General features: G+C 36.2%; 1 protein-coding gene across 1 annotated transcript in view; it reads right to left on the bottom strand.

The window, feature by feature from the left end:
* The window catches only part of LOC121445581 (cilia- and flagella-associated protein 47-like), a gene marked incomplete at its 3' end in the record, with an annotated part of 123,182 nt that overhangs the window by 61,781 nt on the left and 43,606 nt on the right, over window positions 1-17,795 (bottom strand). The window contains 4 exon segments of the mRNA XM_041647720.1: window positions 391-468; window positions 2,839-2,970; window positions 3,491-3,613; window positions 9,716-9,846. Of these exon segments, the coding sequence (XP_041503654.1) occupies window positions 391-468; window positions 2,839-2,970; window positions 3,491-3,613; window positions 9,716-9,846 (464 nt within the window).

Here is a 17,795-nt window from a genome sequence, read left to right as displayed (position 1 = left end):
AAAAAATCCACTAGTTTAATACAACCTAAATAAATACTGGAAACACAATATTCAATTAAAGACAACAAACACTTTTTTGTCATAAAACCTAAAACCAGACAAATTAAACCAATACTTCAGATGGTTAAAGGTGAAGGATCATCTCTTATGAAGGAAGAGAATATAATGAAACCATTTTAATACTACTGATAGTTTTCTCACACCTAAGTTCAGTGTTTAATTCTTAAAAATTTCAGTATTCTGCTTCATCAGTTACATTTATATTACATGTATTAACTAATATATGTAAAATTACTACACAGAAAAGTATCTATAAACATAACTGGACTGACTAGGGGCATGTCACCATCACACCCATAAATTAAGCAAAGGAGCAAGGGGCATACTCACAGGTAAGAGTTCAACATCAGCAATTTCAACAGATCCACCAATCCTAAGATCTATAACATTTGCACGATGAATAGCAACCTTATTTAAAAAAATAGAAAATCTTGTAAAAATTACATTAAAATATAGTCAAATATAGATAAAATTCCCATGTCCCCTCCTATGGCACTTTATAATGCAAATTATATATGTGTGTGAATGTATATGTATATACATATTCTTATTTATTATGACAGTTATTAGCACTTTTCTTCTTTGGCAAGTTGATACTGCTTGTAAACTTAGTGTTCAACTATTAGATATCAAATAGCTTATGAATTTGAATGGGAGAGTAATGTGTATTTGACTAGACCTGACTATAATTCTCTGTAACTCATTTTTTCTTATCTAGTAACAACAGATTACTCAAAATAACAAAAGTATGGTTGAATGATAAATACTTTGTTCCATAGAAATATGCTAATAGACACAGTATCCATGAATACAAGTCAAAATTGTTGTTTAGAACTAATGTAGTATTTAATTATACTACCTTCTTTTTAAATATTTGGTATACTATGGCATAACTCTCTCAAGAAACTTAATTTCAAAGTACAGAAAACTAACATTCAGAAGGGCCAATGTTTTGTCTTTGGGGGTCCATAAATTTGAATGCCAGCATAATTAAACCTGACCTCTAGCCTGCCTGAATATTGAGTCTTCAACAAGAAGATTAAGATAGTAAACAAAAATCAAATAACTTCAAAGAAAAGGAAAGTCTAATGAGACCATTCAGGAGTAGGGGAAAGGGGCAAGGAGTTCTGTCTAGGGAGAGAGAGACAAGGGCAAAGGAAAAATTAGAGGGTGGTTTCTAACTGGGGCAGGGAGTGGGCAATACAGAGGAAAGGAAAGAGCAGAGGTAAATAACATTGTTTGAAAGAGTCGTAAAGAAACATTTTACAAATGCGCATTAAAGTACACATACTATACACCCACACACAAATATATGTGTGTAATATACATATTCTCATACAGATTATTACATACGTGATGTGATATATATATATATATATATATAGTCATCTAAATTACATATATGATAATGCAAATGCTCTCCTAAGGAAACAAAGACAATATAACAGAAACCTAGATCCAAGCACGATAAAATTCCCTTTGAATTGTTGTTGAAAAGAGTCTACAAAACTTCCAAAACAACATGGTTGCCTCCCAAATCTTGACAGTAAGATTTGATTGCTGAAGATACCGCACATGGTGGTTATAGCACTGAAAGAATGCAGCTGGACCTGACCAGGAAGCCTCCTCCCTGGGGACTAGCTCTCATACTTATTGCAAGGTGCTATACAAGCTGCAAAAAGAGAGAAGCAAACAGCAGTCCTATCCAGCTGTGATGTCTACATACCACAATGGCCTGACTGGAAATATCCTCAGTAGTGCACAGTGGTACTATTGTATCAGGAATGACCGACTTAAGACCCACTTAATAGAAGGAATTTGTGTCTGGTACTAGGAACCAAACCAACTACCCATGTATGGAAATGTCATAGACTCTAGAGAACAACCCACTATGGTCACTTTCTTAACCCAGAACAATTCAAAGTACATTCTAAATGTTTAGGCTCAAACTCAGAGACAAATATATTTCACCCTTCATTTTAAAAAGCTTTTTGTAGCAGATGATGTAGACTATGCTGGAAATTTATAACTGGTTAAAATATAGAAAACAACTGACCATGGGTGTCTATCTGCAACACAACCCTTATACCTAAGGCCCAGGGAACATCACGGTAGAGGAGAAAGAAAGATGCTAAGAGCCAGACGATCTGAATGTCCACTGCAATACCATTACTACTTTTTCCTAATTTCCCTAATGCCATGGAGAAAAATTCATCTGTTTTTATGAGAACAGTGAGGATGTGTCAAATCTTTCAATTTTTATGTCAAAGTGCCTCATGCTGATTGGTAGCTTTCATTTCAACTTAGAGGAAACTTCAGCTACCAGATTTCTTGAAAAAAAATCTCAGAAACTTCTCTCCAAGTGCTGTTATCAAAATATATATATATATATATATATATATATATATAAAGCTATTGATATATAACTTAGGTATAGTTAGTTGCTACTTTTAGACCTCTAAAACCTGCATATTTAGATTAATTCAAATTTTTTTTAAAGAATAAATTTACATAGTGTTATACTTCAAAATTTCATTAATTATTGATTAAATAAGTACATTTTCTAATAACAAACAATTATTTTTACAATGTTCTCATTATTGTAAATATTTATAAAATATTACATATATACATAGACACATGTATATAAATATATATACACTTATATATTGGCTGGAGGAGCGGAAGGGTGGTCTCTCAGTGGCTATTAGCTGGAGGAGCGGAGGGACCTCCTGCAACACATATACAAATGCAAAGAGAAAGAATGAACAAATATACCTTTGCTCTCGTATCAAATTTTTCTGCCACAGTGGGTGTAGAGGAGATATTAAGAACAGTTATTCCCCCAAATGGGATTATTCCTTCTGATGGAACAATATTAATGGTAGGCAAAAGGCTTTGATCACAAACCTGCAATTAAAAATTGGTAAGTTGCTACACTGTTTACAAAGGAATTATATCAAAAGCTTTACAGAGAAGCATCTATAGTACTACCTACAAAGAGGCTCACTGAGCATAAGACATGAGGTGATTTTGCAATAGGATTTGACTTTATCATTTGAACTACAACTAATTACCTTTATCTAGTCCTTGTTGCTACCATGACAGTCGTGATTACAAAGTGAAAAGAAAAGAAAAAGCATAGTTGACTATGCAGCATAACATTACTAAGTAATTATATTTAAAACACTGTTTGCTTTTTTTCTTTTAATAAAATCAAATGATACGAAAAAAAGGGAAAATTATAAATTGGGAAAGTGGAACAAACTTGACAAAATGTACTCAGAAAATCTACTTATAATAACTTGATCACTGCTTTGAATCCATTTCTAAATAGTAAAGTACTATCTTTACACTATATTTGGGACAAATTGATTCAAATCATTCTATGATTTGATCCAAATAAGAAGAGATAAGAATTCTGCATTACCTTAAAATAAGCATGATTTTGCCCTATATTGTGAAGAATGGCTTTCCTCCAAGTAGTTAAACCTTGAGGACTATTACTGAACAGTATTCTTGGCTCTAAAAAGGTGACTTTAGTATGTCCAACCTGGTAATAAAAGGAAAAAAGAGATAAATTATCAAAATAATAGCAAATAAAACAATTCAAATTATTAGCTTAAAAAAGTAAATGTAAACAACATTTATCAGCTCTCTATATATGTATATATACATGTGTCTATACATATACACATTTAAACCTATAAATAGATAATTTTAAGAATTGATCTCATATGTTCTGTTTATAGCTTGGAAAGAAATAAAGGCATATATTCCTCATTGGAAAAGAGAAAAAAGTAATGAGAGAAGTAACAAAAATATATTCATATAACTGTAAATTTAACTTTATGGAGAATTTAAAAATATAAAAGGTAAGTAGATACTGATGAATTAATACAAAGAAAATTAGAATACAATATCTAAATATTACTCCATCAAAGTCAATAATTTACTGGTAGAATACTTCTCTAACTTGTGTGAAGCCCTGGGTGTGATCCACAGTCACACCACAACACACACACACACACACACACACACACACACACAATACGATCCAAATTTATGGAGGGAAGAGTGACACTATCCCTTATGTCACAGGTGATGCCTAGTCTAAAAAATGTATTGATACTCTGACAAATTACTGAAAGGCACTCGGCTCTCATTAGCTCAGCTATGTACAACATGTTATTGTGCTACACAACAGAATTCAAAGGTCATCTAAATACAGGAAACAAGTTACTAAAAATGAAATCACCCAGACATGCTTCATTTAATACACAGATAATGTGAACTTGGCCTACATGAGAATGGGCACAGGAATTTTCCTCCTCCTTCCAAGAAACACATTTCACAGAATTAATAAATCATATAATATTTTCATATATGGCCATTTTGCAAGTTTACAGTAAAGGTAAATAATCAGGCACCAACTATAGCTATAATACATTTTGTACAAGTAATATTGATTTGAGTATACTTTGCATTAGACTTCATAATAGCATTACAAACTGTTATATAAGGTTTTAGTACATTCTTAAAATTATTTTAAAACATAGTTTTTGTAAGTGGAATAATAAACTTTCAAACTAACCTAAAACAGAAATAAAAGTAAATCAGATTTTTATAGCTATATGATAAACCTTAATTATCACTTTATTCAAACATTCAATGTTCCTCCATCCTGTTTTCTCCAGAGTAAACTTGAAAAGTTTTACCTGAAATGACCCAATTTGCTATTAATTATCTTTTATTTCCTTATCTAATTATCCCATAGTTTTTTTTTCATTTAATAGTTTGTTTATTTCATTCGTATTCACTCATGGGGTAGGAAATAGAAAAAACAAATCTCAGTAATGAGGGTGACATTAAAGTCTGTGGTGGCAGTTATATCTGGAATAAATCATTTGTGAACTTTTATTAATTACTTAACAACATAGTCTTTCAATTCGTCACCACTAACAACGTATATAAACATATACATTAAATGCCTCAGAATTTTGTAAGGATGAGGCAATAAATAAACACAAGTTAGCATTGCACTTGACACATAGTAGCTGCTCAATAAATAGTATCTACTTTAATGCCATTAGTCATTTTTGTATGTTAGTGAAAAATGGGCATAGGTCGACTATGTGAGCAAAAGTACAATATTAAACTTGTTAGATAGAATTACATAAACAGATAAATACTGTGCATCTGTTCACTAAAAGAGAGTTTCAATAATGGAAATGAAATACATTAAACATTTATAAGAACACATTTTCTAATTAGCTATGTAAACATAAGTGACAATACATTCACCCAAATCCAATACTCTTCAAAGAGGACAATGAGTAATCTACAAACAAATGTGTCAGCAAAGACTAGTGCTACAAACCTAATTATAACAGGAAGGCATACATGCAATAATGCAGTTTGACTATGTGGACATAAATTTTAGGCCATAATTAATTTATCATAAATGAAGAAAGCAATAACCTTGGGAGGTATATGGTTATGGGAAATGTGGCCTGGGGAAAAGGCTGTTATTTTGTTATGCCCATCATATTCTATTTCTTGATCTAGGCATCACTTTGCAAAGCTGAATGATATATACTTTTATTATCTGTACATATATGTATGTGTGTTTTACTTTAAGAAAAAGTTTCAGAAATAATATGGGATTTATATACAAACTTAGGAGGAGTCAACTTATTTTAAGCTTGGATTTGAGGGAAGACCCGACTGTGTCCTGAGACTCACTTGCAATCCCTAAAATTGGTGAGTTTCATATGTATAAGCTACAAGCACCTTCATAGATGAAACACAGGAGATCACTTTGTTCATAAAATATAGAATTCAGTGAAAGTACTTGGGTTTTTTAAAATGTCTAACAGCATTGGCTGGGATCATAAACAAAATGCATTCTTGGTTACCAAAAGACATGTTGTTAGAGCATCATTGGTTATACTGTGGAAAGAAACTTAGTTATACATCACATCTTTCATTTTTATTGTAAAAAACATATTCTATAGTAAAAAAAAAACCTCGTTTCTTTTTATGTAAATTACATGATCTTTTCCATACTAAATTACTAACTAGTACTTGAAGATTAACAGTGATTTTAGGAAAAATAATATAAATACAATAGAATTTTCTCTATTATACTATATATTGTTTGATAATGAATAAGTGACTCTCAAGTGACTTCCATGATGCTACTACATATTTATAGAGCCTCTGGCAAAATAGTATTGTTTCCACAAAGTTCTTGGATATCTGAGCTAGTTCCTCATTCATAATAGGCAAGTAGTTCTATAAACTAGCTAAAATAATTATTATATTAATTCAATTTTTACATGTTTTTATAAGTCAAAACAACTGTATAGCCATATAATTTGTAATGGAAAAGATAAAAATCACATTCAAGAGAAATAATTACAGGCTCCAACACCCCCATCCCATCGATTGGATCCTGTAAGCTACAAGTACCACTCCACTCCTAAACCCTCCTATCCACGTGACCTCAGAGGAACTCTGAAGCAAAGGCTGTGACTATACAGAGAACCAAAAGATGAATGATCACCCATCCAGCAGGACACCCCACTCTCTAGGCCTTCCATACATTAGCAAAACCCCAGGCACCCTCCCATACCTGCTTCAGATTTCTCTAGCAAGCCAGCAAGCAAGCTAACTGCAGGTAGGTTGCTCCAACAATTCCATCTCATTGATCAGACTCTGTAAGCTACAAGTCCCACTCTGCCCCCAAACCTTCTTCTCTCCCCACTACCTAAGAGAAACTCTTTTTTTTTAGTTTTTTTTAATTTATTTATTTATTAAAGATTTCTGTCTCTTCCCCGCCACCGCCTCCCATATCCCTCCCCCTCCGCCAATCAACTCCCCCTCCCTCATCAGCCAGAAGAGCAGTCAGGGTTCCCTGCCCTGTGGGAAGTCCAAGGACCTCCCACCTCATTCCAGGTCTAGTAAGGTGAACATCCAAACTGCCTAGGCTCCCACAAAGCCAGTATGTGCAGTAGGATCAAAACCCAGTGCCATTCTTAAGCACAGGCTGTGACAGCACAGAATGGACCAAGAGAACTAACAAAGAGAGCAGATTGATAGTGGACCAAGAAAGCAGGATAAGATAGATAACAGAGGCTACCTAGGACACAGCAACTTTACAGAGCAGAACAAGAACAATTTTCAAAGACACAGATAGCCACTGTAAGGATTGAACCAAAAGGCAAAGACATTGCCAGCACCAATTGGAGGAATAGATGGGTAGGTGCCAATGCAAGAATTCATCCAACAACCTAAAAAGCAACATGGTAATACATGAATCTAGTGATCAACAATGGGAAGACTTGATCATCCTAACCCAGAAGAAGCAAAAGACAACGATCTTAAATGTAATTTTATGAGGATGATGGAGATGTCTAAAGAGGAAATGAAAAATTTCCTTAAACAAATGGAAAAAAAGATAAACAAAAAATTGGAAGAAAAAATAAATCTCTCAAAGAAAATCAAGAAAAAAATAATCAAACAGGTGAAGCAAACAGTTCAAGACTTGAAGACTAAAATAGAGGCAATAAAGAAAACACAAACCGAGGGAATTCTGGATATAGAAAATCTGGATAAACTGATGGGAACTACAGTGGCAAGCATAACTAAAAGAATACAAGACATGGAGGAGAGGATCTCTGGTGTTGAAGATACTATAGAGAAAATAGATTCATTGGTCAAAGAAAATGTTAAATCCAAAAGATTCTTAACACAAAACATCCAGGAAATCTAGGACACCTAGTAAAGACCAAACCTAAGAATAATAAACAGAAGAAGTTCACCTCAAAGGCACAGAAAATATATTCAACAAAATCATAGAAGGAAACTCTCCCATCCTAAAGAAGGATATCCGTATGAAGGTACAAGAAGCTTACAGAACACCAAATAGACTTGACCAACGGGGAAAAAAAATGTTTGATAACCATATAAGAATCAAAACAGAAAACATACAGGATAAAGTAAGAATATTAAGAACTGCAAAGAAAAAAAAAAGGTCAAGTAACAGATAAAGGCAGACCTATCAGAAATACAACTGACTTCCCAATAAACCATAAAAGACAGAAGGTCCAGTACAGGTGTTCTACAGACACTAAGAGGCCAAAGATGCAAGCCCAGACAGCTATAACCAGCAAAGACTTCAATCACCCTCAATGGAGAAAACAAGATATTCCACGACAAAACCAGATTTAAACAACACCTATCCACAAATCCAACCCTACAAAAAGTACTAAAAAAAAAAAAAAAAAAAAAAAAAAAAAAAAAAAAAAAAACTCCAACCCAAGGAAGTTAGCTTCGCCCACAAAAACACAGGCAACAGATAACCTCTACCAGCAAACTCCAAAGAAAGGAATCACACAAACACTACCACCAAAAAATAACAGGAATTAACAATCACTGGTCATTAATATCTCTTAATATCAATGGACTCAATTCACCTATAAAAAGAAAAAGACTAAATGAATGGATACAAAAGCAGGATCCATCCTTCTGCTGTATTAAAAAAAACACAACTCAACCTCAAAGATAGACATTACTTCAGAGTAAAGGATTGAGAAAAGATCTTCCTATCAAATGGGCCTAAGAACACAAGTGGGTATAGCTATCTTATATCTAACAAAATAGACTTCAAAATAAAATTAGTCAGAAGAGATGGAGGACACTTCATATTCATCACAGGAACAATCCATCAAGATGAAGCCTAAATCCTGAACATTTATGCCCCAAATACAAGAAGATGGGTCTTATTAGTTTCTTTTCTGCCTCTTGATCAAACACCATACCCATGGCAGCTTAAAGAAGGAAGAGTTTATTTGGCTAGGATTCCAAAGGGATAGGAGTTAATCATGGTGTGTGTCATGGCAACAATTAGGCTTTACAGCAGGAGCAAGAACCTTAAAGCTTACATCATAAATCAATAAATCATGAACTCACTTTTTAGCCAAAGCAGGTCTCTAACATATTATGACCTTGTATCTCAGCATCTAAGTTTGATGTGGGATTCCCCTCTGTATGCTATGAATACCATTGGTTAATAAAGAAGCTGCTTTGGGCCTATTGCAGTGCAAAATAGGGCAAGGCAGGAATTGTAAGCAAATAGAGGAGGAGAGAGTAGACAGAGTTAGAGAGAAGCCATGTAGCTGCTGCAGGAGACAGACACCAGAAATTTACTGGTAGGCTGCAACCTAGTTGCAAATACAAAATAAAAGGAATCGGTTAATTTAAGATATAAGAGCTAACTAGGAGTATGTTAGAGTCATTAGCCAAGCAGTATTGTAATTAATATAATTTCATTGTTATTATTTCCTGTCTCAGCAGCTGGGAAACAAACAAGTTGTCTGCCCCAACATAAAGTATCTGGGACTATATACCTGCACCACCAAGCCTGCTGAATATTTGTTAAGTAATTCAAGTGTTTTGTCCAGTGTGACAGTACAGGATATAGTAGAGAGGGCCTTGGTCCTTCATCAAAGCAATTTGTCTTATTCTTTGTGATGAGTAGATGAAAGGGTAGGTGGAGGGAATGGGAGAAGAGCAAGTGGGAACCTGGATTGGTATGTAAAATGAAAGATTGTTTTATTTTTTTAAAAAAATTAAAAAGAGAAATAATTACATGTGCAGTACACTTCAGTGTCAGAGTATTTCCTCCAGAGACTTCAAGTATAAATTCTCCCTTCTCAGGAGAACTAAAACCTGGCTGCCAGGTGACTTCACATTCCAATGAGCAATAAGGATCAACAACGCCTACAAAGAAAAAGATAAAATAAGACAATGTAGGGATAAGTCCCGCCCCTTAGGGGGCGTGTTCGCCTCGGGCTAATGTCTGCCTATAAATTTGGCGAGCAAGCTCCGAGCTTCTCGCTTCTGCTTTCCTGGTCTCCGCGGGAACGGTGGTTCTGTAAGTCTATTTCTACATTAAAGCTATATATATATATTTTTACACTCTGTCTGCATTCATTTACGCCGTTACATTTTGGCGTCCAACGTCGGGCTATTTTGCCCCCGACTCAAGCGGGTAGCCCGCTAGCTAACACAGCACCCTCCCCGGTGCTGTTTTTCAGTTCGTGACTCCGGCCCCAGTGCCGAGTCCGAGACACACTCGGCGACACAGGCCCATTCTGCCTGCCTTGGCTAAGTTTTGCAGCGGAACCCCACTGCCTGAATTAGCAGAAGCTCAAGTACTTGCGGTTTTGCAACAAAAGCTGCCACAGTGTCAGATTTGGTCTGTTACAAAGTGACTTGGCCGGTTGTGGTGGCGCACGCCGGTAGGATTTGCTGAAGGAGGCAGAGGCAGGAGGATCACAAGTTTGAGGCCGGCCAGGCAGTGGTAGAGCACGCCTTTAATCCCAGCACTTGGGAAGCAGAGGCAGGCAGATCTCTGTGAGTTTGAGGCCTGCCAGGCCTTGGTAGTGCACGCCTTCAATCCCAGCACTTGGGAGGCAGAGACAGGCGGATCTCTGTGAGTTCAAGGCCAGCCTGGTCTACAAGAGCTAGTTCTAGGACAGGCTCCAAAAACACAGAGACCACCACTGGCAGGAACCGATCTTTGCAGGTAAAAAAATTTTCTTTTATAAATAAAATGTCTGAACACATTACTGTTCAAGAATTTAATGATTTTTTTAATTGTACCATGTGGGAGATTTTACAAGAGGTGTCTATCACCCCACATATATGGATCCTTCTGGGATTCGTAGTTTTCATTGGCACCAAATGGTTTGATAATAGAAATATGATAAAGTCTTTACGAGACGAATCCAGGATTCTTAAGGCAGAGATTGAACGCTTAAAAACAATTGAGAATGACAACAATCTTCTCAAGAATCAGGTTGAAGTTCTCCAGACTGATAACAATCTTTTCGAGAATCAGTTTGAAGTTCTCCAGGCTGATAACAATCTTCTCAAGAATCAGGTTGAAGTTCTTCAGGCTGATGTTAAGGAGAAATTCATTACTATGGAAGAGGGAACAGCTGATCTGGACCATAAGATTCAGTCCCTTTCTGTAGGAAATGAAACATTAACTGAGAGAATCAAAACTGCTGAATGTGACAATCGGATTTTTTCTAAAGCTTATGACAGATTGACGGAAAGATTGTCAATACAAGAAGGCACGGTTTATGCCATAAAAATTATGTCCAAAGATGAGATGTTATCTCTAACGGACAAACTTCATATTTTAGAATCCTCAATGAAGGCTTTGGAACATAATTCTGGACAGGAGATTCAGACATTGCAGAAAGCAATGGTGAATAGAATTGAAAAGATTGAGGAATTTCTAAATTCTGATGAGGAAGAGCAAAGGGTAGAAAGGAAAATTTTAACTACATCTGTGGGTAAGTCTCTCCGGGACAATTTCCACAAAGCTCTACCTACAGCTCTACCTGCCTTTCCAGTAATAACAACAGAGAAGGTGATTGGTTCCAAAAACCCTAGGGTCATCAAGGAGGATACATGGGAACCTGTGCGTATGAATGATCTCAAGGAAATAAAACAGGCTGTCATGACTTTTGGGATGCAAGCCTCTTTTGTTAAAGAGATGCTAAGATCTTGGGCCACGACAAGCAGAGCAACCCCCTCAGACTGGCTCCAGCTGAGCTCTGCGGTACTCGAGAGTGGACCGCAATTGAAATGGAAATGCTTATTCAGGCAAGAGGCTAGACTCTTAGAACAGCAGGAAAAAGCGAAGGGAATTGACATTTCCCTAGATCAAATTCTAGGTGAAGGGCCCTTTTCTGATCCTCAGGAACAAGCTAATTTGGATGAAAACACACTCTCCATGTGTACTACAGCAGCCTTAAGGGCTTGGGACAGGGTACAAGACCCAGGACAGAGAATGGAATCATTTGTCAGAGTTAAACAGGGTCAGAGAGAACCCTTTAGTGACTTTTTACAAAGATTAACTAAGGCTGTACAAATAGGAATATCTGACCCAGAAGCAAGACGTATAATGATTGAGTCTTTGGCTTATGAAAATGCAAATGTGGAATGCAAAAGGATTTTGGGTCCTTTAAAGCTCAGATCAGCGCCGTTGGAAGAATGGGTCTTGCATACACTCAATGTTGATACATTTGATTATGGCACTGAAGCATGGGTAGAAGAAGCAATTTCCAATGGTAAAAGGAGACACCAGAATACCAAATGTTTTAATTGTGGAAAAATGGGTCATATTAAAAGGAATTGTAAACAACGGATTTTCAGAAATAATAATAATAATAATGCATCTTTCAGAAATAATAATAATAATGCATCTTCTAGAAATAACAGAAATAGGAGGACTCAGCCTTCAGGTTTATGTAGAAGATGTGGAAAGGGCAGACATTGGACGAATGAATGCAGGTCTACAAGAGATAGACAAGGCAACCTGATACAGCCGGGAAACGTGAGAGGGGGGGCCTCACAGGCCCCCATGGCAAACATGGTTCAGTCATATCCAGTTTCTGCAGAGAACGTGCCTCATCAGGACAATTAGGAAGCCCCATGCCTACTGTTACAAGCAATAATGATCAGAAAGATAAGTTACGTGTGTTTTGGCAAACTTCTATAAATGATCAAAGACCTAAACTGAGAGTGTGTGTAAATGGCATTTTTATTACTGGCCTGCTGGACACAGGTGCTGATGTAAGTATCATTACCCCAGAATCTTGGCATCCGTATTGGCCTCTTCAGAATGTAAATGTTCAGCTCCTGGGAATTGGAACCCTATCTCGAGTAAGGCAGAGCACGAGATGGGTTGAATGTATAGGGCCAGAGGGACAAATAGGAAAATTAAAGCCATATGTAGCCAATATCGCAATGAATTTATGGGGTCGTGACCTATTACAACAATGGAATACCGAAATTAACATTCCTGCAAAATCTAGAGCCTATATTTCTGAGAATAATATTAAAAGATATTACAAACGGAGAAAACCGGCCATTCGGGCTGTACAAGAACAAGCAATTGATGTCCCTTCAGAGATACCAACAGCCTTGCCTCTAAAATGGTTGACTGAGAAACCAATATGGACAAAGCAATGGCCTTTAGCTGAGGAAAAGTTACAGGCTTTAGAACAGCTGGTACAAGAACAATTAGATGCTGGACATATAGAAGAATCTACCAGCCCTTGGAATTCTCCTGTATTTGTGGTTAAGAAAAAATCAGGTAAATGGAGAATGGTGACAGATCTCAGGGCCATCAACAAGGTTATTCAACCTATGGGCCCTCTGCAATCTGGAATTCCTTTGCCCTCTTTATTACCAAAAGGATGGCCTCTCATAGTTATTGATTTAAAGGATTGTTTTTTCACTATACCTTTGCAAAAAGAAGATAGAGAAAAATTTGCATTCACAGTGCCTACTTACAACAATTCTCAACCTTCGAGGAGGTACCACTGGACCGTTCTCCCCCAGGGTATGTTAAATAGCCCCTCCCTGTGCCAATATTTTGTGAACCAACCATTGCAAATAATACGCAAGAAATTTCCCAAATCTATAGTATACCATTACATGGACGACATCTTGTTATCCGATTCAAACATGGATACCTTGAACAGACTGTTTGAAGAAATAAAGATACTTTTACCTAAATGGGGATTGCAAATAGCTCCTGAAAAGATTCAGAAGGGAGATTCTGTTAATTATTTAGGTTATAAAATAGGTTTGCAAAAAATTAAGACACAAAAAGCACAAATTAGGAGAGATCGCCTACGGACTCTTAATGACTTTCAAAGACTGTTAGGAGACATTTCCAGTCTACGACCAGCTATTGGAATAACACCTGATTTAATAATTCATTTGAACAAAACCTTGGATGGTGATAAAGATTTAAACAGTCCCAGAGAATTAACAGCTGAAGCAGAAAAGGAACTGACAATGATTGAGGAAAAATTACAACAGGCACATGTGGACAGGGTGAATCCAGAGCTCGATTGTATTCTCGTCATACTACCATCAAAAATTTCTCCTACAGGAATTTTAATGCAGAGAGATGATATTATCTTGGAATGGATCTTTTTACCACATAAACCAAGTAAGAAACTGAAAACTTATGTGGAAAAAGTCTCTGAGTTAATTATAAAAGGCAAGCTGAGACTTCGTCAACTAGCAGGCATAGACCCAGCAGAAATTATAGTGCCTTTCACTGCTGATGAACTAAAGAAATTATGGGAAGATAATGAACCATGGCAAAGAGCTTGTGCTAATTTTTTGGGAGACATTAATAACAACTATCCAAAAAGCAAGAGGCTTAACTTCATAAAGAGAACCTCTTGGATTCTTCCTCGAATCGTCCGTGATGCTCCAATAACTGGAGCCCGTACATTCTATACTGATGCCAATAAATCAGGGAAGGCAGGTTACAAATCAGAAGACTTGGATAAGGTGGAACAAAGTCCGTATACTTCTGTCCAGAAGGCGGAATTATATGCCATTCTTATGGTGCTAAGGGATTTTAAAGAACCTATTAATATAGTTACAGATTCACAATACGCAGAAAGAGTTATTTTACATATTGAAACTGCTGAATTTATACCTGATGATACTGAACTAACCTCATTGTTCCTCCAGGTTCAAGATTTGATCAGGAACAGGCTTTGCCCTATGTACATAACACACATCCGATCCCATACGGGTCTGCCAGGTCCTCTAGCACAAGGTAATGCAGAAATTGATCAATTATTGATTGGTAGTGTGCTACAAGCCTCTGAATTTCATAAAAAACATCATGTTAATAGCAAAGGTTTGAAGAAAGAGTTTTCAATTACATGGCAACAAGCTAAGGAGATTGTAAAGAAATGCCCTACTTGCTCTTTCTATAACCAAACGCCACTGCCTGCAGGGGCTAATCCAAAGGGCACCCAAAGGAATGAAATCTGGCAGATGGATGTGTTCCACTTTGCAGAATTTGGCAAATTAAAATATGTACACCACACCATAGACACGTATTCAGGTTTTCAATGGGCTTCTGCCCTGAGCTCAGAAAAGGCTGATTCAGTAATCACACATTTATTGGAAGTTATGGCCATCATGGGTATACCTGCGCAAATAAAGACAGATAATGGTCCAGCATATGTATCTAAGAAAATGAAACGCTTTTTTGATTATTATAATATAAAACACATTACAGGTATACCAAATAATCCTACAGGTCAGGCAGTTATAGAAAGATCAAATCGTACTATAAAGGATATGCTGAACAAACAGAAAGGGACTGAAAATACCCCCAGAAATAGATTACATAATGCTTTATTAACCTTGAATTTTCTTAACGCTAATGAGAAAGGAACGACAGCAGCAGAAAGACATTGGATAATGGAAAAGTCTGCTGAACTAAATCAACCGATTTATTTCAAAGATGTGCTGACCTCTCAGTGGAAGCCAGGAGATGTGCTACGTTGGGGAAGGGGTTTTGCTCTTGTTTCCACAGGAGAAGAAAAATTGTGGATACCATCAAAATTAATAAAGTTTCGATTTGAAGAGGAGAAACCTCTTGGAAAGGAGAAATGACAACTCATCCACAACGATGATATTCATACAGGTGGTAAGAAAAACATATAGAATGGGGGCAGGGTTCTGTTCTTATCTCCACAGGAAAACACTCATCTTTGAGAAATTCAAGGGACCCTGGATGTTTGGATACTGACAGATGGAAAAATACCTGCCCAATAGGAAATATCAAGACAACTGAATGGGTTGTGAAGAAGATGGGGCCCCATAACAACAACTCCACCTGGTTGATATGACGTCATGATACTGATAGCGCTACTACAAGACCTGCTTTTGGTACCAGCTGCACAAGACAGTTCCAACTTGGTTAGCTGAAATGGTGCACATCTTATACAACATTTTGGCCAGACCTGCACGAAAATACTCAGAGACTATTTGCAATTTTAAAAGACATTATCTTGAAATTTAACCATCATTTTACTTTCACAGGATCCCCCAGAAAGAACGTCGCCCCTATGACAGCTGGAAGTAATTCTAGAGAACGACGTCCCCTCTCCCAGTAAAGTTTGCCCCTGGGTTTAGGGACATCATTTAGGGGTTGATTATAATTAGTATATGATTGAGGGTTGGGAGAGGAATTTTATAAGCTCAAGGATCATTTTGAAAAAAAAAAAAGAGGGAATGATGGGATAATAGATTTATAATTGTGAGTTACTGCTTTTAGACAAATATATTGGTATCAATTCTTGTATAATGAAACAAAGTTAAATTATATGGACTATTGTACGCATGCATGTTTCTACCTCTGTTTAAAACATTTTTATATATTGACATATATTGTATTGATATATATATATTGTATATATTTACCACATTGCAGTGTACATTTCTACCTCTGATTAAGATACTTATATAATATTTGTGTATTGATATATATTTACCTACTGCAATGTATATTTGTACATTGTTTATATTTGGAGGTCATTGTCCTCATTTGTTTCACAGTCATTTATTGTCTTAGTCTTTAAGTTAGATAGATATTGAGAATTATATAGACTAATTGTCATCTAAGTTTGTCATTTATAATTAGACTAATCAGGTTCTTTAGATATATAGAGATTATACTCAGTATAGATAGATAATCTTCAACCTCTTCAAAGAGCTGTAGAAAATGGCCTTTAATCTAACTCAGAGTTTCGTGATAGTGAGACACAATTGCTCCTGGCAACACCGCTCTATTCCCGAGAGAATGTTGAGCACCAAAACACTCCATCTGGAGCCTTTCTATTTGGCAGAACTGGCCTTTGGGCAAAGAAATGCCCATACCTCAACCACTGACAGAGATACAGAGCGTGCATCAATGGATAAAACAGGACTGTCATATCCTGCCAAGACAGGGTAAGATAGTTTTGAAAAGTTCCTTGCCTTTAATAATGGTATGTCAGTTATGTTAGGCCTTAGCCAAAATTGGTTGACTCAATGTTGCAAACGAGACTTTGGGTGATTGCCCAGGTAGTCAGTTGTCTCTGTCAATTGTTGCACATTTTGGATATATCTCGTTTGTTGAGTAGTGTTTATTCCCTTCTCAGATCTTTGACTGAGTTGAAGATTATATAATTGTAGTTACTCTTTACATTATTTGGACTCCTTGAGATAGAATGTTTAGCAAAGCTTTTGTTCTCAATATTGTTTGTTATATTTATTATTTGTTGTTATTGTATGGAGTTGTATTTGGTTTAGTTCTGTCTTATTTAGACAAAAAGGGGAGATGTAGGGATAAGTCCCGCCCCTTAGGGGGCGTGTTCGCCTCGGGCTAATGTCTGCCTATAAATTTGGCGAGCAAGCTCCGAGCTTCTCGCTTCTGCTTTCCTGGTCTCCGCGGGAACGGTGGTTCTGTAAGTCTATTTCTACATTAAAGCTATATATATATATTTTTACACTCTGTCTGCATTCATTTACGCCGTTACAAGACAAGATATTTTCATTTTTAATTTTGTAAATATTTAGGATAAATACTGTAAAATATGAAGGCATTATATAACTAAAACTATATTTAAATAACAGAGACATTATAAGAGACGCATTATTAAATGAACACAGTCCTAGATTTTGTTAAAATCAATTTGATCATAGGTTAAAATAGAAATGTATACCAAAATATGCCAATGTTTGAAAAACAACAGAATGTTTATCACAGCAATTAACATTAGCATTAGAGATATACAGACAATAGAAATTTTTTTTGTGAACCCAGACAAAATTATCTCCTCTAA

This window comes from Microtus oregoni, unplaced genomic scaffold, assembly GCF_018167655.1.
Source record: "Microtus oregoni isolate MIOR12 unplaced genomic scaffold, Mior012 000215F_ref0000472, whole genome shotgun sequence".
Lineage (NCBI taxonomy): Eukaryota > Metazoa > Chordata > Mammalia > Rodentia > Cricetidae > Microtus > Microtus oregoni.
Note: the sequence above shows the minus strand (reverse complement) of the source record. Positions and strands in the feature narration are given on the sequence as shown.